This window comes from Caloenas nicobarica, chromosome 13, assembly GCF_036013445.1.
Source record: "Caloenas nicobarica isolate bCalNic1 chromosome 13, bCalNic1.hap1, whole genome shotgun sequence".
In the NCBI taxonomy this organism is placed as follows: Eukaryota; Metazoa; Chordata; class Aves; order Columbiformes; family Columbidae; genus Caloenas; species Caloenas nicobarica.
The window spans coordinates 16,472,799-16,497,669 of NC_088257.1; the positions used below are offsets into that span (position 1 = coordinate 16,472,799).

The 24,871-nt window shown below is 38.4% G+C and overlaps 1 protein-coding gene across 14 annotated transcripts; it reads right to left on the bottom strand.

The window, feature by feature from the left end:
- Positions 1 to 1,312: 1,312 nt before the first annotated feature.
- SPDL1 (spindle apparatus coiled-coil protein 1) lies at positions 1,313 to 22,116 on the bottom strand. 14 transcript variants are annotated; one of them, XM_065643985.1, is made up of 15 exons: positions 22,049 to 22,116; positions 20,249 to 20,296; positions 19,436 to 19,495; positions 18,437 to 18,608; positions 17,535 to 17,717; positions 16,175 to 16,351; positions 15,674 to 15,868; positions 15,201 to 15,350; positions 14,444 to 14,542; positions 13,461 to 13,571; positions 10,631 to 10,771; positions 8,946 to 9,055; positions 8,089 to 8,276; positions 6,802 to 7,147; positions 1,313 to 2,767 (listed from the first exon to the last, which is right to left on the bottom strand). In XM_065643985.1, exons 4-15 carry the CDS (start codon positions 18,593 to 18,595, stop codon positions 2,617 to 2,619), a joined length of 2,010 nt encoding a protein of 669 aa, XP_065500057.1. In that variant the 5' UTR covers positions 18,596 to 18,608; positions 19,436 to 19,495; positions 20,249 to 20,296; positions 22,049 to 22,116; the 3' UTR covers positions 1,313 to 2,616. The 14 variants fall into 14 exon arrangements, with proteins under 14 accessions (XP_065500057.1, XP_065500055.1, XP_065500053.1 ...); XM_065643983.1 differs by having other exon boundaries at positions 18,437 to 18,599; positions 22,023 to 22,107; XM_065643981.1 differs by having other exon boundaries at positions 22,023 to 22,107.
- Between the last annotated feature and the right edge of the window lie 2,755 nt (positions 22,117 to 24,871).

Genomic DNA, 24,871 nt, shown 5'->3' on the forward strand with positions numbered 1-24,871 from the left:
TAACTGGCTCTGAATTTTATTATTTGCCAGGATCTGTGCGCACAGTTGCAGGAAAGCAACCGGCACAACAAAACACAAGAAAAATGTACAAAGTATTTTCACACATTTAAAGGGCAAGACCTTAAGTATGTTTTGGCACAATGAAAGCCTCAATTCCAGACATCTTCCCCCACCTGCTGGTTGCAATCTGCAAAAGATCTGTAAACATGCACATATGGTCTAAACTGATACAGAAAATGCTCTAAGTGACCTACAGCAATACAGGTAAAGCAGTTTGGGGGGGCAGATAACCTTAAATATAGTTTCATTCATTTAGTGAAATTACATCCTAGTTTTGTTTGTAGCATTAATCAACAAGTTATTTCAATTAAAAACAAACAAACATTTAGAAGTTTCATATGCCAAATAGCTCAACATAAATAACTGCTTTAGTAGACAATCTGCAGTTCAGTACCCCCAAAGCACATGCCTCCAATGTCAAGTTAGTGAAGGTTCTCCTCTAAAAAAACCAATTCTGTACTTTAGTTGTTTTATGTTATTCGCTTCTCAGTGTACCGTGACAGCAAACAAAGTTAACTTCCACCATTTTCACGAAAACATGTTCTTCTCAAATTTTGTAGCATAAAAAGCACGATTTCTTCAGTGTAGTATTACTTAAGTTCACATGTACAGTCAAAGTCATGAAGAGCAATAACTATTTCATGGATATGTATTAGCTTCCTGTAGTATCACAGAATATCTTAAACATTAACAAGAAATAAGATATTCTCAGTTTATATAGACTTCCACTAATAACAGACTAAAGGAACTGGATAAGTAGATTTCTTAGATTGATGAAGTGATACGATTAGATTCTGAGACATGGATTTATGTTTGTTTTGTTTAACAATAGGAGTAACAGGCACCAGACTGTGCACAAATTTAACTATGCAGAAATGGACTGATAAGTTCAAACTGCACTGGAAAGCGACCAGCCACATCTGCTCCTTTAGGTTTACACTAACACATCTTTCGTCACTGCTGTTGTCACTCAAAATGTTCCAGATTAATATTTGTTGAGATGAGTGACTGAGGAGCTAAAGCCACCCACGTGCACAGTCGTGGTTCACAAAAGTCTAGGCAGCACTTCTGAACAGGCACAGCTGGAAACATGCAGATCCAAACAGTTCTCTTAAACAAGAACATTCAACAGATTCATAAGGACACAGTATTAGCAGTTTCTCCAAAAGCTACATACAAAATTTTCTGGAAGAGATCTCTTCCACTGCAAGCCTGTAACAAAAAAACATTAGATGTCTACAAAACATGACTTAAAGACTCTGTAAGGTACATTACCTAGAAGTGTTCTGGTGGTGGTGGGAAAAATTACAGTCAGCGTCGCTACTGTGGTGTAAGCCACCAAATGAAATAGCAATTTGACCAAAGTGAGAACACAACAAATAAAAAATTCTTTGTATAGCGCGTTTACTTTTACCATCTCTTGGTGCTGACTATCAGTACCTGACATCAGCTTGAAGTTGCATCTGTTTAAATACAGAGGCATGTTACGACTCCTAGATTCCGAAGTACCACTGGAAGTTAACATATTCAAGCTGTCAAATCTAAAAACCACTGGGTTGTAAGATTCTTCCGAGATATTTTTCATAAAGAATTTAAAAGGAAAAGTCTTAAAGAGCTTTTATCTTAACTACTGAGTCTTTTACTTAGAAAGTGGCTGATGCATTCACAATAGGAAGCTTAAACCATAGTATAAGGAGTCAAATGATCTTGTGTCTTCCATATAAATGCTAAGAAAAAAAAAAACACAACACGGAACTAGCTTCAAGTGTTCTCCTCAGAATTTTTCTATATGAAGTGTCATCAGAAAGTTAAGGTTCTCTCCTAAAAACACAACAACACACAGCACATGCATTACAATTTCTTAGCTTTTATTAAGTGGGGTTTTTTTTAAAACACAATCCTTTCTACAAAATACCTCACCTGACAATCAAAAAAACCTGACAGCTTTAGATAAATGTTTTCTCTCAAATGCCATACACACTACATTTTTGAAGAGAAAGGTTTATTTTAATTATTAGTACAAATACATGAACTTCTAGAGTTTCAAATGAATACTAACCCACTAAATGCATAAAAATATTCACCTGCACCTTTGTGATCAGGTCAGTCTGAAAGTTGGACAACGACATATTAGGGGAAAAACATTAAGAATTCTGAATTCAGGAGCACACGACTTGAGTTCTGCATCAACGTTGTCTACTCTGTCTTGTTCAGGGTTGACTTGTGTCTTACCATACAATTAAGTTGCTGTAGCAAGTACTTTCTTTCAGAAGAGCATCATACTTCAAACAAACAAGGATTAACAAGTGTTTAGAGACTTTGCTGAGATTCAAGACAAGGCAACACTTCTGGTCGCGCTGCCAGGAACTTGACAGTTGCCCTCTGGGAAGTTAAGATATCAGAAGTGCAACTCTCGTTACTGCAATTATACTCAGAACAAGGCAGATCGATACTTAAGTTAGGAACCTGTAGCTTTATGTACAATGTAAGTTTACTCAGTATTTCCTGCTGAAGCAGGACTCCAAATTGTTCACGTTCCTTCCAGAAATTTAAGTTTTACTGCTGAGCACATTGTGTTTCAGAAGTTGGCTTAGAAGATACATACAATGTTGTGTATTTTTTCTTTTGAGTTTTCTTCTCAGTTGCGATTTTATTTTCTTTCTTATCTTCTTTTTCCGTAGTTTCAAATGTGGATTCAGCTGTTAACCTATAGGCAAAGCAACCACTCTAAATACATGTTTAGTTAAAAAAAACAGGGCTAAGGTAAGAGGTTTTAAGCAAAATCAACAAGCCAACTGGCATAGAAGACTGTCGATATGCAAAGACAGAGCAGGCAGTGTTTAAGAATAAAATGAGACTAAAACATTTTTATACCAGCTCACATTGCATCATTTCCAGTATAGCCTTTACCTCGCCTCTCATCTGCTGAAATGTTCACTTAAAAACGTTACTGAATGTGTTAATTGGTTGGGCTCAGCATTCAAAGCAAACAGTGACTGTGCCACGCACAGAAATGGGATCAGGTCCACAGAAGCACAACTCCAAGTCAAACGTCCCAGCAACATAATACAAACATGATTAAGTCAAGCATTTAGCACCAAAAAAGGACTATGTTTAAAGCAATGTACTAGTTTTCAACCTTGTTATGCATGACTACTGCCTTTATCTTAATGCCTGAAGATCTGAAAAGTAGTAGTTGGAAAAAAAATATTTTCAGGCTCTAAGTTACATCATTTGTTTACTGACATGTTTTAATTCTGCTAGGAACGTAAATAGGAATACCACATTAACTGCCACGCTGGTGCTAAAGAAGTTAAAAATAAGTTTTAGACATCTGAGTACAGTCAGATATTTTGATTATTTAAGAATTACTTAATAAACAAAAATGTGTTGTTAGAACAAATTGATGAATAATGGGTATTTACTCAACAAATCACCCACAGCCAACTGACTATTACACAAAATTATTTCCACAGGAAAAAAAAGAATTATGGTAAAATTAAGTTCCAAATTAAGTAACACTTCACATAACCAACAGGCATTCTATGCTGATTCATCACCCCATCTGTTAAAGCAATACTCTATAGTGACCTTGTGGATCTCCAGCCGTCTCAAGAACCTCCAGTGAGCGACCCACAACAATCCACAGCTGCTTTCAGCGACTGTTTTCCAAACAAGAATAGCTGCTACTATTCTTGTTAGAGATTTATTTACAATAGAGAGATACAGCTGAAAATGAGGACTATGAAAAGAGAGTTACGATGTGATTCCATCAAGCTTTGACTTCATAGACTCCAAAACCCAGATATAATAGGGGTTCCTTTACCCATTTACAGAAGGTCAAGCAGTCTCAGATGGAGCTCTGCTTCCTGAGGACGACTACCATGAAAAAAACCTCAGTGGAAATATTAGTTATGCAGTTCTCCTGCTGAGCCAAATGGCTGCAGGCATTGCCTACAGCCTGTGTACCCATATTGAACAAAGTGCAAATGAGGTAGATTTGGTATATGTAATCCAACTAAATAATTAGAGAGAGCAAATAAGCTCTTAGGCACGCAAGCCCTTCTTTAGACCAAACTACAGCAAACTACCTCAAATCTAAATGCAAATTAAGTTGGGCAGTAAAGGCTGGAATTTGTTATTTCAGTTTCAGAAGTGAAGAAAAGCATTTCCATACAGAAGTGTATCTTTTTGTTGACCAGTTGGCCTAACAGAAGATATCACTTACCTATAACCTTTGCATTGTGTGAATTACAATAGCAATTAACAATGAACACTTAAATATTTAAATCTTTTGTCTCAACTACTGTTCTCAACTCACATCCCATCACCTTATCAGTGCCATCACCTAATGAAGTATTCCAACGTTCACTTGCTTTAAACTTCGAAGTGTAACACACACACTGCAGATACATACATACGCTGTTCGTTCAAGGTTATCTAGCTTTACCTTGCTAAACCACATGAGCAAGACTCTTCCAAGAAGGAAATTTGTCACCCCTAGAAGTACATACAGATCAGTTCTGACCACTTCTTCATCACCCCCTAAGCTAAGCTGACAAAGCTTTTTAAACACCCTTTTCTAGAAATAAAGTTTGCGATCCTTTCACGGTTACTATGGCTCTTTTCACTGCTACATTTCGAGGGGCAATAATGGTCGAGCTAGACTAATCATTGCACAAAACCTACTCTGGTTACAGAAATAACCCCCGATGACCACAACAGCCTTTTCAGCCAGAGCATCACATTTTGCTGAACAGAAGGTGAAACACTGACAATTATCCACCATGCACGTGCCATTTATTTTCTCTTCCCCCAAACTCTCCAATTTCAGGTCCACATTCCTGCTCAAGTAGCCAATATTTTTTCATGCCTTTACATGTAGCTGTAGTCCTGCATGAAGTCTGGCCACATCCACCACAGATCAGTCCAGAGGTTTTTTTAGTGTTTAAAAACCCAGCCTCTCAAATAATCAGATTTTATCATGACTTCCTATTTCATAATAAATCATAACAGATCAGGGTTGAGTAAATCCTCAGTGTTATCTTAACAACATCATTAACTGCAAATTTAGTAGTTCATTAACACAGTCAGAAACATGAACAGAACTTTCTACCTGGATTTGCCTTTTACAGGTTCATACCTCTACGGAAGACAACTTAAAAGCTTAGATGGAGTTTTGTGATGGTGGTGTTGTGTTCATGGGGTTTTTTTGTTTTGTTTTTTCAGATGTACTGGATTTGTGTTTTATCCCTTATTTGAAGCAACAGCAATGGGTGCACAATTAGAACCCTCCCTCTGAACTATGACTTTATCTTCCCTTTCCACTTTTTCCACACACTCTGTTTTGAAAACATAAACCCTACAAAGTTTTTTCCTCGCCTCACTCCCTCTCTGGTAGGTTTATCCCTTCAGTTCACACAGACTGTTTCCAACAACTTTCTGTTGGCAGACACTGTATCTTCCTTTCAAATTAAATATAAGGAAAAAGTTAAACTTTCACCACTCATGTTACATGTTTTATGTATACAGAACACTGTCAAAGCACAACACCATCACTCAATTATCCAATCTTTCCTCTCAACTTTCACCATCCATGTTTGACCTCCCTGACCTTTCCTCCCCAGCAACAGTCTCTCCACATCTTGATATAGCTACTTAAACTGCTATTTCTGCCATATTCTTTCCAGCCTATTTCAAACGACTGTACCGTTCGGTTACTTTAAATCTGTTAATTGCATCCAATGCAACCTTGAATAATTGATCTGAGAGTCTAAACATCAATCCAGTTACTTCTAAAAGTCATTGATTTGGGATATGCTGTACGGATTTCCATGTGTTAGGCCTTCCCCCAGCTTTGAAGCTGCTGTCATTCTACATTCAATAAACTATTGTTATTAGCAGACAGTAGCAAGTTTAAGATCAAAACATCCAGACTATCACAGACTTTTTTTTTTTTCTCCCCTCAAACATGTGTTTACTAAGATTATGAATACGAACAGAATGCAAAAACATCAGCCGGGGGTGGCGGGGGGGAAACCACAAACAGCATTCCTTTTACCAAGATAAAAGCTGGAGCTCATTACTGTACTAAGTTACCTTACCATCTCACAAAAAGTAACTCAAATTCTCAGTTTGGGGGAAAAACTTGATCTTTCTTCACCAGTTCTATTTCTAGTTAATGTGCACCCAGACTCTGGAAGTCAGTTGTCTGACAACAGAAAAAGTATAATTAATTGTCTATAATCCTGTACAATGGAAGTTCTATTAACCCAATTCAGTTTAAGAATTATTTAATTTAAATAATTTATAGGCTTTCAGCTAAATCTGAAAGTTAATGAGGGCTGAAATTAGGTATGAAACTGAAACATGATATCTATTGCCTTTGCTGCTTTGATATGTAACACCGTTGTCTGGCAACTTCGATTTTGGTCCAATTTCTGAAGTTAGAGCAAACCAAGTGAACAGGTCATGCTATCTGCACATCTGAAGCATTTTCAAGTAATGGGAAAGTTGTTTCAAAGATTGTTACAGTTTCAAGAGTCTTTTTCATTAGTCATCATTTTAGTCTTTCTAAGAGGTTTTGAGAGGTTCAATGTAGGCAGCCGGAGCTGAGGAATTACATTGCATGCAAGACTGAGGAAATAGATTAAAAAGTGGATAGCACAGTTCATGCAGCGAAAGAAAAGGGATGCAGGTCTGTGCTGATTGCCTTGACCATAGACAGAGGCTGACACTGACCTGGGGGCAGTTGAAGTCAAGGAATTACTTCCACTTGGGCTATATGAAGTTAAGACATCACGATTCTCATCTTTAATTTTAACTCTCTTTCTTTCTCTTTCAGGTTCAACTGCTTTTTGCATTGCTTGAAGAGCGGTCTTCATTGGTGGTGCTTCAAGAGCATGTTTTTTCAGAGATGCATCACTTTGCTCCATGTTCTTGGAAGTCACCTTTGTTTCTTCCTTACTTGGCAACTGAGTGAGCGCAGCTTCTTTTACTGAAGTATTTTTGCTGTCCAAGTATTCACAAGTACTGTCCACTGGAATTTTCTCCCTCCTCTTTTTCAGTTTAGTGCCTTTAAGTAATTCTGAAGAAAAGGAATACAGTGCTTGTACATAAGATGGAGGTAACTTTCCCACCAACATGCTCATAATAAAACAAGTAAAGAACATTTGACATGACTAAAGACCTTGTAATAATTCTTAACAGACAACATACATCCCTTAAAGAATGTCCTTTCATATAACCTGTTATCAGCAAGTAAGTATCCCAAAAGAAGTTAACTTCAAAAAGACACAAAATATCTCTCCCCATCCACTCTCCCTTTTTCCCAAGGCTTCTAATTAGATGCTCTTAACTACATGATTATGCTCAATTATTTTATTTCCATTTTGGAGGCTGCTAAGGTAAGCTTCCACAACTAGGACTTTGAACTGAAATCCGTCGCTATGGACAAGTACCAGAATCAACTCACCCATCTGGTTCCCCATTCATCTTCCTCCACAGGCTACAACTGTCTTGTTTCTGCACATACCCAAGTATCAGCTGTTTTTCAGGTGGGCCTCCATTCTCACAACTTAATCCATACTATAATAACTTGAGCTACTGAACAGTTTTTCCTCTAAATGCTTTACGCTTATTACAAAACTCATATCAGCTGCCTACATTCAGAAGGCTGCTATGTCTCCGAGAGATACTGCTACTATAATGAAAAGCACCTCCTGAGAATTTGTTCCCACCTACTTCACTATGGTTACCTAGTGATACGCTAAAGCCTCTGAAGATTGTGACCTGGAGTCTTTAGCCTTCTGAAATTGTTAGTACACATACTGAAGTCCTCCGGCAAGGTATGACTTCACTATTATCAGTTCAGCAGGTTTTGGACCAGGTTATTATCGGAAAGGCAGCCATTTAAACATTAGTTTATATCTGGAACTAACCTAGTGTCTTCCGTTTTATGTCGTTCGACTTGCGAAGGTTGGGAAGACCAGATATTTATTCTTTTCCATATTGAAAAGTAGTATTTACCTTCAGGTTCATATTTCATTTTGAGCTCATCCAGCATAACTCGCAAGTTCATATTCTCACTCTGACAAGCTTGCAAATGCCTCTCACTTGTGAAGAGTTTCCTTTCAACTTCCAGAACCCTTTGGCTCTCATACAGAGCTTTCATCCTCTGCAAAGACAGTTCATTTTTCAAGGTTTCAGTTTCCTTGCTGTGGTGGAAGAAAAAAAATTATACAGTCACTCAGACCTGGTTGTTTTTGTTGGGTTGTTTTTGTTTTAGTAAAGCGGCAAACAAAGTCAACTAAGCATTCATCAACTTCACATAAAATTTGTATTTATACACTAGTAGGAAATCAGAGACCTTTTTCAGTACAATGAAAGTTTTCACTTGACCTAGAGCAGTGACTTCAATTAATAGAGATATAATGCTTGTTAGAAACAAAGCTGTGTGCCAAACAATACACACATGCATATGTAGTAACTGGTTTGAGAAACTTTCCATAATTTACAAATTCAGTACTTCATTCAGGGAGTTTTTTTTAGCCTGTATATAAATTAATATAACTTCTTCTATACCTGACAAGACAACCTTTACACTAAGGTGTTACTCTGACCAACACAAAAATAATTATGTGAATAGTCAGAGCATGTCCCCTGTGTTCTCAATTATCTTGTATCTAGGAGCATTAACAACATTTCTAGAAGAAAGCAACAATAATTAAAATAGTTTTGCTATCTTTTTCAATAATGAAATGACAAAACAACTTTTAGTCCTATAACAAAGATAGAATGGTTCCACAGCATTAGAAAATGAGCCAGTGAGCGTATTTGCACATAGAGTCAGGGGACTACATATAAACAGACCATTAAATACATACTTGGAGTTGTCAAGTTTCATTTGCAGTAAATCTGCATAGTAACCATCTTCAGACTCTCCTCCTTTTGAGCTACTACTAGCTCTGGATTCTTCCATATTCTCATATAAAGTCTGATTAAAAAAAAAAAAGTCAGGTTGTCAAATAGTCACATTTCAGAAGCACATTAACTTAGTCCTTAGGTGATTTTTTTCCACACATTTTTCTACAGAAGCCTCATCATAAGGGCGTTTGAACACACAACAGCTCAGTTGCTCAGAGTTACTTCCTCATTTGTTGCAAGTGTCAAACAGCACAGGAACTGAAAGTTCTTTTTCATTCACTGAAAGAAAGAAAGAGGCAAGTTCGCAACTCCAGAAGCTTTTCAAATAGCATTGCATAATTTTTATCTTCCTTTGTACCTGAAAATATGGGATATCTAGTTAACCCACAGGGAATTTTTTTCAGCCTTTATTTCCAGGCTTCAGCAGCTAGACCCCAAAGATAAGGAACACAAGCCATGTTAATCCACAGCCAAAATCTCAACATCAATCCCACCTTTTAGATGACACAGTTGATAGTAAAGATGCCATAAATGCAATAAGCTTTCAATAAAATACATGAGTAACATATGACATCCTAGGGTGTCTAGGTTTGTGGTTTTGTTCTGGTTTTTGGTTTGTTTTGGTTTTGGTTGGTTGGTTGGTTTTTTTCCTGATAGTACTGATATTTAATACTGTCCCACTGATCTCATAGGCTTCTGTCAGTCACTGACTTTTGACAGTTACTTGAACCTATCATTTAATTTCCTGACACTACTTATTTATGGCATAGAGACAAAGATAAATACCTATCAAGCTTATACATCACAAAACCGGTAAAGCAATCAGGCAGCCTCAGTTGGTTACTAAAATAGGTTAAGCCTAGCTTTATGCCACTTTGGTTAATGCAGAATAGAGAACGCTATCCTGGAAAGCATAATCCTAACGCATAAGCTAGTACACATCAGTTTACATTCCAAAGCTGTGATAAGAAAATGCCTATCAAGTCCAGATGTAAGAAAGTAAGAAAGGTTACAGTTTTTCACTCTGTACAAAGGCAAACATCAATAACATTACAGTAGTGCATACAGGCGTTGTCATGTATTTCTCACCTTCCAAAACATTGACAGGATGCTATCAAGTTGCGTAAGAGCACTGAAGAAATTGCTTTACAACAACGATTAAGCAATTCAGTTTTTCTAGGAAAGAGCATGTTACAACTGCAAAGACACATTAAGGACTTAAATATCCAAGATATCCAATATAAGCAAGAGTCTAAAAAGAGATAAAGCCTAAGTACACACAGCAAAAGCACAAAAAGGTTATGTCTTCCAAGAGAAAAATTAGATATCACAGCTCAGTGGACTCCGACCAAGTAATTGAAATTAAACACTGCAGGTAACTATGTAAAATACAAAGATGCTACACACAGGAACCCAGAAAAGATCGTTTCTCCAAACCAGGGGTTGGGCAGTGTAGAATCATCTTCTTCCCTGAACTTCAGAGGTATATGTGCTCCAGTTGTAAAATAGAACTTGGGTCAATAAAGGTATAAGTAGCCTTTGGATGCCTTTTCAAACCTGAGCATGAACTTCAGATAGTTTTCATAATTATTCTCATGTTTTAGCTTTTGATTATGATTTGTCCACTTAATTACAGACCACATACCTTAAATTTTTCTAGCTGCCTCACTTTCCTAAGAAGATCTTCTACCTCGCCATTCTTTTGTTCTAACATCGACTGTAAGCGTTCCAACTGCTCAAATTCTGCCTGAGATCCTTTAATCTGTAGCAGTGTAGCCATTTGCAGCTGGAAAAAAGGAAAATAAAAATAATCATCCTTACAATAAATACTGGGTTAAGTGACTGAAAATCTCCGTCTCCTACCCAGAATGGTTAGGGTACTCAAGCCTTGTAATTCTAATTCTGAATATAGAAGTGCACAGAATGCTTAAACTTAGTAGTCTCCACAATCACCATCATAGTTTGACACTGACGATCTTTAGGATAGCTGTAAACTTACTGAACAGAGTAGTCCTGACATTTCATATCTTTCTCTGTATTGATTAAGGAACCTATAAATATACTGTCAAGGGCACACATGCAATGTCACATTCAAACTGTAAACACCAAGTTGACTAGAACTAAACTACAATCCAGACTTATTTATCAGACCTAAAATGCATCTATAAAGAACTCACTCAGGAAAAACACCTAACTTCACCGAGGAGTTTAAAAACCCCTTCTTATTTTTGCAGTTCTGATTCTGAGGTACAGATAATTCTAAGTTCACCTTCTGTAATATTAAAGCAAGAATTTCAGTATCTATTCCTTCAGCTGAACACATCTTTTCAAGCAAAGGAAAACCCTTTGCCATTACAAAAGGAGAAGCTGATCAAAGAGTCCTGCATTTACAGCAGATTTTTCTGATGCTGTTAACATAACATCCCAGTACAAGGGCCTTGACACATTCAGTTAGAAATGATACAACAGACATTTAAACAACAGGAGAAACAATATGAGATGCAATAATTGAAAGTCTGAACAGGGTATTAGAGGTAACAGCAGCATTTTTGCTAGTCAAGTCAGTATGGATAAGGTAACACTGTGGGACACTTGGGGATGTCACAAGGAAAGGATCAACTGAAACAAATTAGACTACAGATTAACAGAGAAAATGAGAGAAATATTTACCCTACAGAATCTCTTATGCCAAATAAAGGATATTGATGATTCTGTATACAAACTAGACCAAACATTCAATCATCTCCTCCTCATAGCTTCCACGGGACATAAGGGAGGCAAAATTTGAACCCTCATTGGCTGACTGACACTATCCTTACATTTCCCAAGCATGCAGACACACAGCCTTTTCCCCTTTCACTCAAAGCCCATTTGCCAACTACCGGAACTGCAGATTGCAGTTGATCTACATAAAAACAAAGAACGGGAACATTAAGAAACTGGAAGGGATACTGTGGGCTGTGGAAAATACACCAGACATGGTAAAACTTCCAGAGGACTACTGCTTACATTCTGTTCAGGAGGCAGACCTTTACAAGTCATCAGCAAATCACATTCAGACTTTCTCATAAGTGAAGCTGCAACAACAGTCAACCACACTGCTGGGATCAGCTGCTGAACAAGGAGATCAGTTCACTGTACATTGAGCTTTAACACACAGCACCACAATGCAACACAAAGCAGGGAGGACCCCAACAGGGACCTAAGACAGCAGCTGAAGTAAAACAGTTGTGCTAACAAACTACCCATTTCCAATACTGATATTAGAAGAAATTTTCTTGGGACAAATTAGTACATATTGAAATTCCAAATAAAAACATTAAGTAGTAGAACAGGGATAGCAATTTGCCTCTGTTCTCAGTGAAAATCTTCAGTATTAGGAATATTTCTTAAACCATTCAATGAGTATGATGGACCCTCACATTACAAGGAGAAAACTTCTGAAGAAACTGATCCTATTCAATCATTTTACTCACTCAAATCTTTAACTCTCAAGCTCAGATTTCAGTAAGAGAATTCCTTTGCTGCATCAGTAGGTTTTTTTTCTTGTCCTTTAAGAACTTTGTTTCAATTATTTTCAATCTACTTCTCCATAAAAGCTAGGTAACACAAACCTGTACCTTCAGTGTTACTCATTATCATCACTCTTGATGTTTAAGCACTCTCCTCAAAGTGCGTGATCAAGTATTTGATCAAAATGAAAGGATCCATCCTTGTGTTGGAAAAAAAAAAAAATCAGAAGACCAACATGAAAACAGTTTGCAGCTTTGCAGCATCCCCTCTACATTATCTTGAAAATCAGCTTCTGCTAACTAGTTCTCTACAGTATTAACCAACAGGCTCTCATCCTATGAAAGTGTAGGCTAAATGAGAGAGTTATGACAAAAGTTATGACTTATTGTTTCATTAAATAGAGGAACAAGCAAGAAAAATATGGACAAACAAAACCAAGAAAGCAACCCAGAGGAGTGAAAGGAGAAAAAAAAAAAAAAAAAAATCACCACCATACAAACAATCCCCCCAACACACACACACAACAGCAGGATCAGAGGACAGAGTACGAGCCTGCCATTTTCTTTGCATTCATTCCTTACAACTACAGTTAATACACAAATTAGTGGTTCATGTATTATGACCATCAGATAAGAAAAGTCAACTGTCAAGACAAACTGAATGTTAGTTTGACTGACAGGAATTGTGTTTTATCTATGTAACCACCACGGTCAAAGTAAGCAAACAAAGTATCTTCAGCATAACTTGGAGTTCTAGGATAAAAAAGAAACACTAGTAGCAATAGAAAAATGCTCAAGTGCCATAAAAGTCAAATAGCACAATGACATTTCACTTGTTTTTTCTCCCACTTCCCTCCCCTCAGACTACTGTATCATATTTTAAAGATCATCAACTATCCTAGGCCTGTGTACTAAAGCATCAATACCCAAGGAAACCCTGGAGTATTACACTAACAGTCATACCTTCATTCTTTGCCATTGCTCTCTAGTGAACGCATGCTGTTTTTGTAGCGACTGATACTTTATTTTCACACTGATCAGCTGTCGTTCCATTTCTGCCCTGCGGTCCTCCACCTACAGAATATTGTTAACAATTAGTACTATGAAAACTTTAACACTTGTTGTCACTTGGATGATGAGTTTTCCAAGTAGACGTTACCTAGCAATTGGTGTTGGTTCTGCAAACGCCACTTTTCTATCAACGGTACTTGGGGGGGGAGGGGCAGAAATCATACTATCATCATTACCTCTAAGAAGCTGCAGCAGCTGAAGCCCAAAGACTAAAGAACAACAGATTTTTCTTTTGTTCTTTTGATATCAAAACGAAGTAACATTTCATACACTTCAGTGTGGCTGTAGAACAGTTTTGTCCATTGGCATCAGAACAAATAGTTTAAGAAAAATATGAGCTGTCTACCAATTCGACCCATTCCCTGGGCGTTACCGGAGAACAAAACTTCCTATACATTTAGCAGTAGTTGAACTCCTACTCAAAAACTAATGCAAAACCCCTCCCAAATGCTCACACATCCATCCATTTTCAGCATGTTTTTAAAAGACAGCATTTAACAGCATCTTTTAGTATTTCATATACGGCCTTCGCTGTAAAGAAGGCTTACCAGCTGAACAAAACCACTTAGAGCTAAGAGCTGCAGACAAAACTGTAATGAACCTCTAGCCCCATCTTTTACCTCAATAGCCAGGTAACTTTAAGTGGTTCCATTAAGTTTACTAACTCCCCAACCTCAGAGTGCACATAAAAATGGTTTTCCAAAGGTTAGTTCCTAGACAGTTTGACTCTGAAGGAGTATCTGAAGAACAGAGACTCATGCTGACCAGATCAGGTACAGATAGTCTAATATTTTCTATGCAATATAAAAAACACAACCTAAGAAGTATTTCTTCTCTCCTCTGTATGTTCGCAGGTATCTGTGGCATAATTGTACCTCAGCAAAGAGAGAATTGCCTTTGCTTGTAGGGTCCAAAGATTGCTGCAGTGCATGATCCAGCTGAACCTGAAGCTCCTGATTAGCTTCACGAGCTTTCTAGATTAAAGGAAAGAAGATATTAGTCATTTTAGCATCTGATACTGTATATAGGAATTTAATCAGATAGTTCTACCTCTTTTTCATTTCCCATGCCTTTAGCACAGATTATCTTGTACTGCAGTACTTCACTGTGCACGCAGTTCTAGTCCGTAAGAGACTATTTTCGTTCAAGAAAAGGCTTAACGTTACACTTCCTCTTCAGGACAAGAACATAACTAAAACCTCGCAAGCGAAACTTCAATGTTTATCAATTGGATCAACGGTACTGAGACTCCTTGCGCTGTTTCGTCACAACTCCTCTACTCCCTAGTGCAAAATTTTCCAAGGCATTCAGAAGCAATTTGAAATAAAAATGAGTTATATCAGTGACCTGTGAGAAGGTCCTGTTACAAGGCAGAATACTGCGAAGGATCTGCAGACACAGCCTTCCACAAAAGAATGCCAACATAGAGAGTACTTAGCAACAGGAGATACCAAACACAACTACCCGATAACTTTTCTCCCCTGCTGCCCCTGCCTTCTCTTTTGCCTTCCCTCCTCCAAACTCCTCTCTCAAAACTCCTCTGATTTCACTCAGAAGCGAGCATCACAACTTGAGGAATTCAAGGATTATCTACCCAATATCTCCCACTGTTGAATAAAATTAAGAGAATACCTCTAATGCATTATAGTAAGAAACAACTTCTTTTTCCCTCTCTTCTTTTTCTCCCTGTAGACGCTCCAGCTGATTACGTAAGTTACTGTTTACGAGTTCTAATTGTTCTTTACTGTACTGCAGTTCATTCAGCTGTTCTTCAACATTGGCCTAAAAAAAACCCCACACACACCACACACAAACCCAAACAAGCATTAAATAAAACATTTATAAAACAACTTGAAGAAAAGCAGGCCCAAGTGAACCAAACAGGTTTGTTAGTAGTAATTAGTTTTAACACAAAATATTATCTTGAAGAGCTTGTATTAAAGTCTAGTTACGAAGGGTATTTTCTTTTTGTCCATATTTTCTTAATAGTAAGCCAATCATAAGGTAGAAATACACACAAAGCATCTAAAAATGAAATGAGCAAAAGCACAGAATTTTATCCCCAACTAGCCTACGTCCCTAATAATTAAGTACTACTCACACACCTTCACGTTCTCTAGTTCAGTGAGCTCTAGCTGCAGATTGAGCATTTCTGAAGACATGGTCTCATGTACACGTTCAGACATCATGTGCAGTTCTTCTGATTTGGCAGCAATTATTTCCTTCTGATGATCCACCTTGTGTCTTAATTGTTTCTCTGACAGCCGGGTTTCATCTAGTTCTGCTTTCAAGTTCTCCAACTTAAAAATAGTTGACAACTTAATACCACTATTTTATAACAAATTCTTGAAAAGCACAATAATTTTGATTCTGTTCTAATTACAGCAAATGTCTTAAAAATACAACCCAAGAGTAAACTTTTAAAAATAATGTAATTCACAATGAAACTACACAGCTGTTTGTTTAAAAAAAAAAAAACAAACAAGCTCCTACACATTAAAACTATTTGTTAGATTTGTTTTGGTAGCAAGTGTGCAATTATGAGTTAAACTCATATTCTTTAAAATGCTATGGACAACACTTTAGCTACATATTAGTTGCCAAACCTTGTTTTTAAGGTCACTGATTTCTTGTCCGTAGACTCTGGCAAGCTGTTCTTTCTGTTTATCCAGTTGCATGTTTTGTTGTTGTTTAAGGGATTCACATTCAAATCCCAAGCTTTCCAACATTCGATTCTTCAGTTCAATTTCTCTCTGAAGAGTGTATTTCTCTTGTTCAAATTTCTGAAAGAAATAACATATGAATACATCTAGATGTAATATTAATAAATCCTTGGTGATCAACATACTGAATACATGCTCGGAACCAAGGCACTAAATGCTAAAACTGGAAGCTCGTTCAACTTTTTGTTGAAGTCCCAATTAGGGACTTGTCATATCCATGTTAAAAACAACCAACGAACCGCTCTGAAATTCCATTACTTATTTGATTGTGCAATATTCTCTCCTTTGTGTAAATTGTATATTTCTTTGCACCTAACATGAAAGGTGTGGGCATCTTCTCTGCAAGTGTAACAAAAATTTAGACAGAGCCTACATGTCCTTTTTACCACCACAGAACCCAATGATGTTAAAATTGTTACAATCTGTCAAGCATGCCCCTAGTGCACAGCAGATGGGTTTAATGTTTGGTAAAGACATGTAAATTACCTACTGTTTTGTAATAAATCACATCACCCTTCCGGAATGAAGAACAACTTCTAAATCAGCTTCCCTCTACGCCTGATTGTATATGTTCGCTAATTATAAAGGGCAGCTTCATTTTACTCTTCCATTCAGCTAGCAATTAAGGAGATGAAAAAGTAAAAAAAGGAGAGTCTTGGAAGCGGAAAACATAAATACCAAAACCAAATCAGTATAAAGATGCAGGATATTTTTTAAATAAAATAACTCTTAAAACACAAACCAGAACGTAGAAAAGGAACATAACAAAACCAAAAGCTATCAGGTATGAAATAGATGTCCACAGCCCAGACAACAGCTTATCAAGGACAGGCTTAGCTCTCAAATCTAGAGGACAGGAGTTTTAACCCAAAAGACAGTGCACAGAAAAGGTCTGGGAGTACACAGGTGGCCAGACCCAGAAAGGCAAAAAAATCTACTATGATATGTCTACATTAGCTTTTACCAAAGCGTACACAGATTTTTGAGAGGTTCTTCCGCCTACTGTTAAAACTTACACTTAAATTGACAGTAATTGCTTTGGCTCTCAGATTCCAAAGTGAGCCAAAGTGTTGGATAACCGAAGCTCCCACACGAGATGTTTCTCTACTGTGTGAAAGCACACATGTCCTGCCCTCTGCCCTTGGATTCTGAGTTACTAATCGATCTGGTTTGCACAAGCTTAGCTTGTTACTTTGCTCCAGCCTGTAACATTGGATTAGAACGTACAGGAGCAGCTTCGCACCGCAGCGGCTGCTGTCTCGGGCTGTCTGCAGAAAAGGAAGATTCTGCCCGGCTGCCTTATCACTTCTGCTTTCCAGTCGCCTCTCTTGCACCAAGCTGAGTAACAGCAAACCGATCCAAAGAAGTTACTAGGGTTCATTCGAAATTGCAGGGTGCTACAACTCTCCAGCTGGTAAAACAAAACCTGCAGCAAAACCACCACCATTTTAGCTCTGTCACAAGAGAAGGGATGGATGCACAGCCAGAAACAGACTATATGAAGAGAAATGGTAAACCTGAAGCACAGCAGTCTGAACACAAACAAAATTAAAGTGTTTATGAAAAGTGGAAGAGATTCTCCTGAGTGGAATTTTCTTCTACAATTACTAAGAAAACTGGTTGACTAAATAATACCTCTATATTTCAACACTATGCTACTCTCTTCTGAGCTGTAAATAAATGTGCTAATAAATTCAGAATCCTTTGGTATTACAGAAATTAAAAAACTTCACTACAAAAGAAATCAATTTCACAGCCTTGCTGCCAGCATTCTTTTTACAGCTTTAAGTGATACAAAGCTTGTAGGGAAGAGTATAACATGAATGAATTGTTAAACATACACAAAACACATGCTCTAAAACAAATTCAGCATTTAGTATTTATTTTACATTATAGGCCATTAATCCTACACAGTACTGAACACTTAATGCATAATCAGCTATGAAACCCTGTCCCAGTTTGATAAAGTTATGTTTAATATTTTAGAGAAGAAATAAAATGCCTTCTCTACAAATACTTAAAGAGGTTTTTAAAAATTAACTTAGACTCTAAAAGGCATTTAAAACACCTGCAACGTTCATAAAACGCTTAAAATAAAACAAAGTTCTTGACCGCCATTTCTTTACTGAAAATTTAAAACATCACCTCCGTTTTCTCAGTCAATTCACGGCGAGTTTGATCCAAGTGATTTTGAACTTCACTTTGGGACTCCAATAAATGCAAGCCATATTGTGCTGCCTTCCTTCGCTCATTCTCTGCTTCCTTCAGTTGCTGTTTAAGACTTAAAATGGTCTCGGCCTCCATGTTTCTTTTGTTACTTCAACATTGCAAAACAGAAATTTAAAAAGTATATTGCAGTAAGTTACAGTACTTAATCTGAAATAAGTCATTGGATTTCCTTTCTTAATTGGAATACAAGGATACATTTCTGCATTAATGTAAGACACACACAAAAAAGCTCATGAACAAACAGTCCTGTGAACAGTAAAATAAGCGCTGTTTCTCCTTGAAATCAGTTAACACGTCATTCCTCACTCTGTCTCAAACAACAGCACGCTGCAAAACAGCTCCTGTGGACCCAGCCCAGTTTGTTAGCACAGGAGGACCACAATTAATCTTGTATGTAGCTGCCTTGCCATATGGAAGAGAAGGTTAGGAAATCACCTTCTAAAAAACACACTCATGCATCTGGCTAGCAATATTTTCTGTGGTATTATAAACAAAGCCACACTAAATGTAACATTACTTGTGTACACAAATAACACTTAAGATTCATGTAGGCAGCTGTATTGGCAGGATAGTTTACTCCTAATAAGATTATGTGGGATATAGAAACAGACAAAGGTAACTGAAGGAAAGAGTCAAACCCAGAAACCCTATTAAAATACTTGGATTTTTAAACACAGGGATTTTTACTTTAGTGCTCAATAGACTCCTTCCTGACTGTTTTCTGCTTTAAACTTCAGTCACTGCAGGTGACCTATTTGTTAATCAAAAAGTCTTAGTCACATGTTTTGGAAAATCCATCCATTTCTATTTTCATATCATAAAAGAAGACACAAGAAGAATTTTGCTAAAAGTCAGTAAAAATAAAACTAAGTAAACAAAATATTTAAAAGAATAAAAATCAAGTCAAACTAATACCATAAGCTTGTATGACTGCTTGCTCCCAAGTCTCCTAAATCAGCATACCGCCAAAAAATCCTATTAAGACAGAAACTGTTAAGCAATTTAGGCTTCTGAACAACATAAACCGAGAGTTCTCTCAGAATATACGCAGTGACAATGACATACAAAAAACAACCAAACCAAAAAAAAAAATCCACAGTTGATTTTTCAATTTTTGTATAACTTCAAGATGAAAGTAATTCTTCATTGAAGATCTTATTGTGTGATTTTCTTTTTACATAAATAATTTAATTGCTGCCATTTGGCACATATATTGTCCTTATTCATGTTAGCAAGATGCTAGTCTTAATCAAGAGCAAATTTCACAGCTCAGCATAGGAGGAATTATTTTTAAGAGTCATTATTGCAATGTAACATCTTCGCTTTTTTTTGCTAACTTTCCTTAAATATGGATAACTCCAGCTTCCTAAAATAGAAAAATAAACAGGCAAAAATACATCATGCCAAAACTGTGCTAATTCCTTTCAGACACATAAGACAGAAGTTATCAAATACTGTTTTTCACATCTTCCATCACTGATTGTTATTCAAGTTTAACACGCACAAAGAGGCTTTATCCAGCCAGGCTCTGACACTTCAGTTTTTCGCACCTAACCACAGCAATGCTTGAAACACTAGTTTTGCACACTTATGCTAAAATAAGCCAGTGAAAGACAGGATATTCACTACATAAACAGGATTTTCTGATCAAACAACAGTATAGAGGCAACATAAGAATTTGCTTGCTCCTAGCTTGCTAAATTAAATTTGAGTAACATTTCAACTCACCTTCAGTAGTCCTTTTAAGTCTTTCTTGACCTTATTGTCATACTCCACCTTTAAAAGAAAAAAAAAAAAGCAACAGTTGTCTAGTCCCAACAACTATAAGCTGCCATTACAGCACAGCCCTTTTCTGAAAAGGCTTAACGCCTGTGGCTGCCTCATGAAAATGCAGATCACAAACTAAAACCCCAGAGAAATGCAAATCTTATTCAAATCGCAGCTGAGAAAGCTGTCAGATAGTTTAGAAACAGCCAGATCAGGCGAAGTGGCCAAAGGACGGATGCTCTGCAGTCGGCCTGGGTGGGGGGGAGGCAAATAAACATGCTGCACCCAAGGTCGCCTTCTTCTAGTGCACATGTAATTCCTAATGGTTGGTTGAGGATTTTATCTCGCTCCCTCCTACTTCAATCTCTTGTGCATGCTCTCCTCCAGTTTCACATACAAGAATCTTCTAGCTCTTAGTAAATTATTTACTGGATAACATTAAAGAAATATTTTAGACTTGAATTTTGTAGTTGAAATATGTAGGAAAAAGATAAATAGTTGTCCTACTCACACATCCCTTAACAACTACTAGGGAAAACAGCAAGTATGTCGTTCAGAGCACAGACAGCCTCGACTTTGCTTGGTCAATTTCAGATGAAATTAATCAGACAAGTCCCAGCAGCTTGTTCATAAACAGGGATTGTTATATGGGAAAGTAATTGCTGCAATTTAATACTACACCTGAGCTTTAGTAAACTACCCCATAAATAGTTGTTTAAGATAACATAAATAAGCAATAAGATCAGCAGGTAGGAGGTAAAATAATATAAATCGGTCTCCATTTATTCTACTGAGAGCTACTCACTTTTGGCTTATTGTTTTCAAACATTTTACAACAGATTCTGTACTGATGGCTCCGGACCTTGATTATTCAAGCATTTAAGTACTTCTTGATAAAAATAATAGGGTAGGAGATAAAAAGGCAATCTCCTGGCATGCAAACCTCCTTGTCCCACTTTATAAAACTTTTTCTATTTAAACTGCTATTCCCAATGGTCGCATGCAACAGTCATTTACGTTCTGATCTATTCACGAGTACCCACTCAGTTTTCTGATCACTAACACAATTAGCAAGAGTTTCTCTCCCTTAAGCCAAGTATCCCCTTTACAATTCACTTCTGTTACTTAAGCAAGTACATTTCTTCACCTCCCAAGTCGCACACTCACGCTGAAATATTCTCAGGGGGAAATCGCCTTCCCCGAAACACATTCGTGGGTGGGAAGAGAAATCAAATCAGCCTCATCTTCCATTCACTATGAAGCATTCAGCAAAACAGCAACTGGCTCTGAGAGCACTTCGCTTGAGGAGTGTAGTGCAATATCTAGTCTCTAATTAGGGACAGGGCCCTTGTGCAGGCCGGGCCGGTCACTCCACGGTTTTCCCCGCTCACACACCTGCCTGACCCTGCAAACGGCTCTGGGCAAGCGTCTCCCCAGCCCGTTACACACACAACAGGCAGCGACTTACAGCCGGGTTTGTTCTCCGCACGGAAACGGGCAAAAAGCGCGGAGAGGGAGAGCGCGTCCCCCGCCTCCACCGGGCGCAGCTTCCGCGGGGGCCGCAGGAGAGCGAAGGGGAAGGCGCGGGCAGAAAGGCCGCGGCACGGGCAGGACCTGAAGGCCACGCGTCGCAGACGCAGCGACACGAAAGCGGAGAAGGGAGACAGGACAGGACCGCAGACGAGGAGCAGCAAAGAGACAACAACAGCCCCGCAGAGCGCAGACGGACACGCACCGCTCGCTCGCTCCCCCGCGCGCTACCTCAGCGCCGCCGCCGCTCGCGCAGTTCAAACCAGGTCTCGCGAGAGAAGCCGTTGCTGCCGCCGCTGCCGCTTTTCTGGGGAGCGGCCACCGCCGCGCGTGCGCGGGGCGGGCGGCCCGCGGGGCTGCACTGCGCGTGCGCGGGGCGGGCGGGCGGCGCCCCTGAGGAGAAGTGCCGGGAAACGGCGTCTGCGCGGCCGCCGGCCGCTGTCCCGCGTGCTGAGGGGCCGTTGCTCCTTCCAGCGCCGTGTGCGGCGTGGAGGGGTGTTTTTGTAGAGACTATGAGGAATTTTCCAGAAAGAAAGAGCTGTCGTTCTCCGGGCTGAGCGCAGCGGAATGGAGATGCCATGAACACGCTTGGCTCCAGAGCCACAGGCAGCGCGGCCTTGCTTAGAGAAAGCACAAAGAGTAAGTGACGAGTGCCAAAGTGCGAAGGGTGCTCTGTGTGATCCCACCGAGGTGCAATCCACTCGTCCCGCACAGGCCGTGGTAACAGGACACCACGTCTGGGTTATCCCGCTACCCGCTTTCCACATCAACTACAATAAATTTCCTTCGGTGGGACTTGCCGAGGCTGCCACCCCTGGGAATGTCACCACCTTCCGACCCAGCCAAACCTTTCCTTGGGTGCTTTGGTCCAAACTGCAAGAGCAAGTCCCAGTGCTCGTGGCACATCTGTCAGCTCAGCTCCTCGGGTCCTGCTTTTCTCCCTGTCTTGCTCTGATTTCCACTCCTCTGCCTGCACCAGGGAGGGATGTCGTAGTGTTACGTTGCCCAGAATTCGTAAATTTCCTAAACTGGTGAAGATCTGAATAATATCCACAAAGAGCAAAATGAATCAGCCGGAGCATTTCACCCTGCAGTTCTGATGGTTGTTTGAGGGTCCAAGCATAGTTGTTTATGTGCTGTTTTCTCTGCCCCAAAAGAAAGCATGAGTAATTTTTACCTTTTAAGCAGCGTTTAAATTTCTAATCTATCCTGAAAGATTAACATATTTTTTGCACTTTTTCCAACCACATCGGCGAGTATGGTAGGTTTCCTTTCATATCTAACGTGACATCCATAACGAAAGCCATTGCACAGAAACGTACAAAAGCAAATTCCACCTTTAAAGAAACTTGCAAGGTTAAATTCAAGCAACAGGCTGTAAGTAGATGTAAGGATAACAATCCTATTTGGAGCAACTAGGACAGAAATAGATGTCTTAAGATAAAAGGAGCTTGGAAAATATGCTCATAGTATAAAATTCTACAAAGGAAGCCAATAAAACTACTATTACTTCTATCGAAAAGACACTACTTCCTCTCTTCTATCAAAATGTGTGGGTCTAGCTTATGTCAATAGAAATGGGAATAAAAATTAAAACAGAATGGTCTAGACAGGCAAGAATGCCAAGTTGATTAAAACAGAGACAGGAAACAAGAGAATCCCATTCTAATCCTGATTCTGCTGCATTCACTGTGTGATTAACCACTCCAAATACCCACAGCTAAACCCCCTTGTTTTAAAACAAGAATAATAGTGACCTAATTAACAAATCCATATAATTCTCCTGACTGTTGAGTATATCTTGGAAAAATATCAAACACATTGTAAATTCTAAGTATTATCATGATTATTCCAGCAGATAATTATCTGCTGTAGCACACTAAATCATAGAACAGTTAAAATAGCTGCTGCTTCCCCCGCCTCCGGTTCCACAGTCATGTGTAACAGCCGATGTTTCATGCCTGAAATATGTTAGCAAACTCCATAATAATTTTCTCAGCTTAGAATTTCCATTTATGTCTTTAAAACAGAGTAAAGAGCTTAGATACAACATAACTGAATCATTATTTAAAACATGCCATTATTTTCAAAACTGTTCTCTTTTCCTTACTGAATTTGGCACTAGCTAGGATACTCCTTTACAGATCACCTCTCCTTCTTGTGAATGTAAAGTATACACATCAGTTGCTAATAAGTTATTTATAACACAGATTTGTCAAGTGGAGTGGCCATGTCATCAGAACGCTTCAAGATTAATCATCAGTGTTACCAAATATTTAAGTTACATGATAGCAATATTTACCAGGATTCCTTGAGTTGTACTTAGATTTGAAGCTAGATTTTACTTTAGGAGATTGTAGGAGAGCATAGCATGACAAGATCATTAAGTCCATAGTTTGTAGTAAATTTGGCTTTATGGAGACAAACACTTTTGTCTCTCAAAGAGATGTGTTGGTTTTGTTGTTAGTTGGGTTTGTTGCCTTTCTCTACATTAAAAAATGGCATTAAAAAGCCCTCTTGGTCTTTCTCTGCTAATCGCTCAGTGTAACATAGGAGCTGACAAATGTTTTAATATCTGTACGTAAGTTCCCAAATGCTGTACGAAGCAAGGGAGTAACAGCAGCCTATTGAGAAGCAACTGATTACTAGCACTGAAAGTCATATTGGCACAACCTCTAGAGTTCATTATAATAAAAGTTTTTGGAGCATTACGGAATTTGTTTGGTTGTTGTTTTGTTTTCATGTTCTTGCTCTTCATTTTTTAAGAACACTTAATTTTGCATGATTTAAAGCCACGCTTCTTCAGTGCAACTTCATAAAAGCCCAGATTTAACCCTTTTCACATTTTTCAGTTGGCAAAGATTTTTTTTTTTTGAGATGAGACATTCCACCTTCATTAAATAGAATTCACAAGTCTATATGTTTTAATTTATTACCATGAATTCCAAGAACAGCAGTACTAACACCAAAGGTCTTTTGCAAGAAACTCCAGTATCTCAATAATTACAGCAACAGATTGAGGGCCAGTAACATACTGTTCCTAATCCTCTCTAA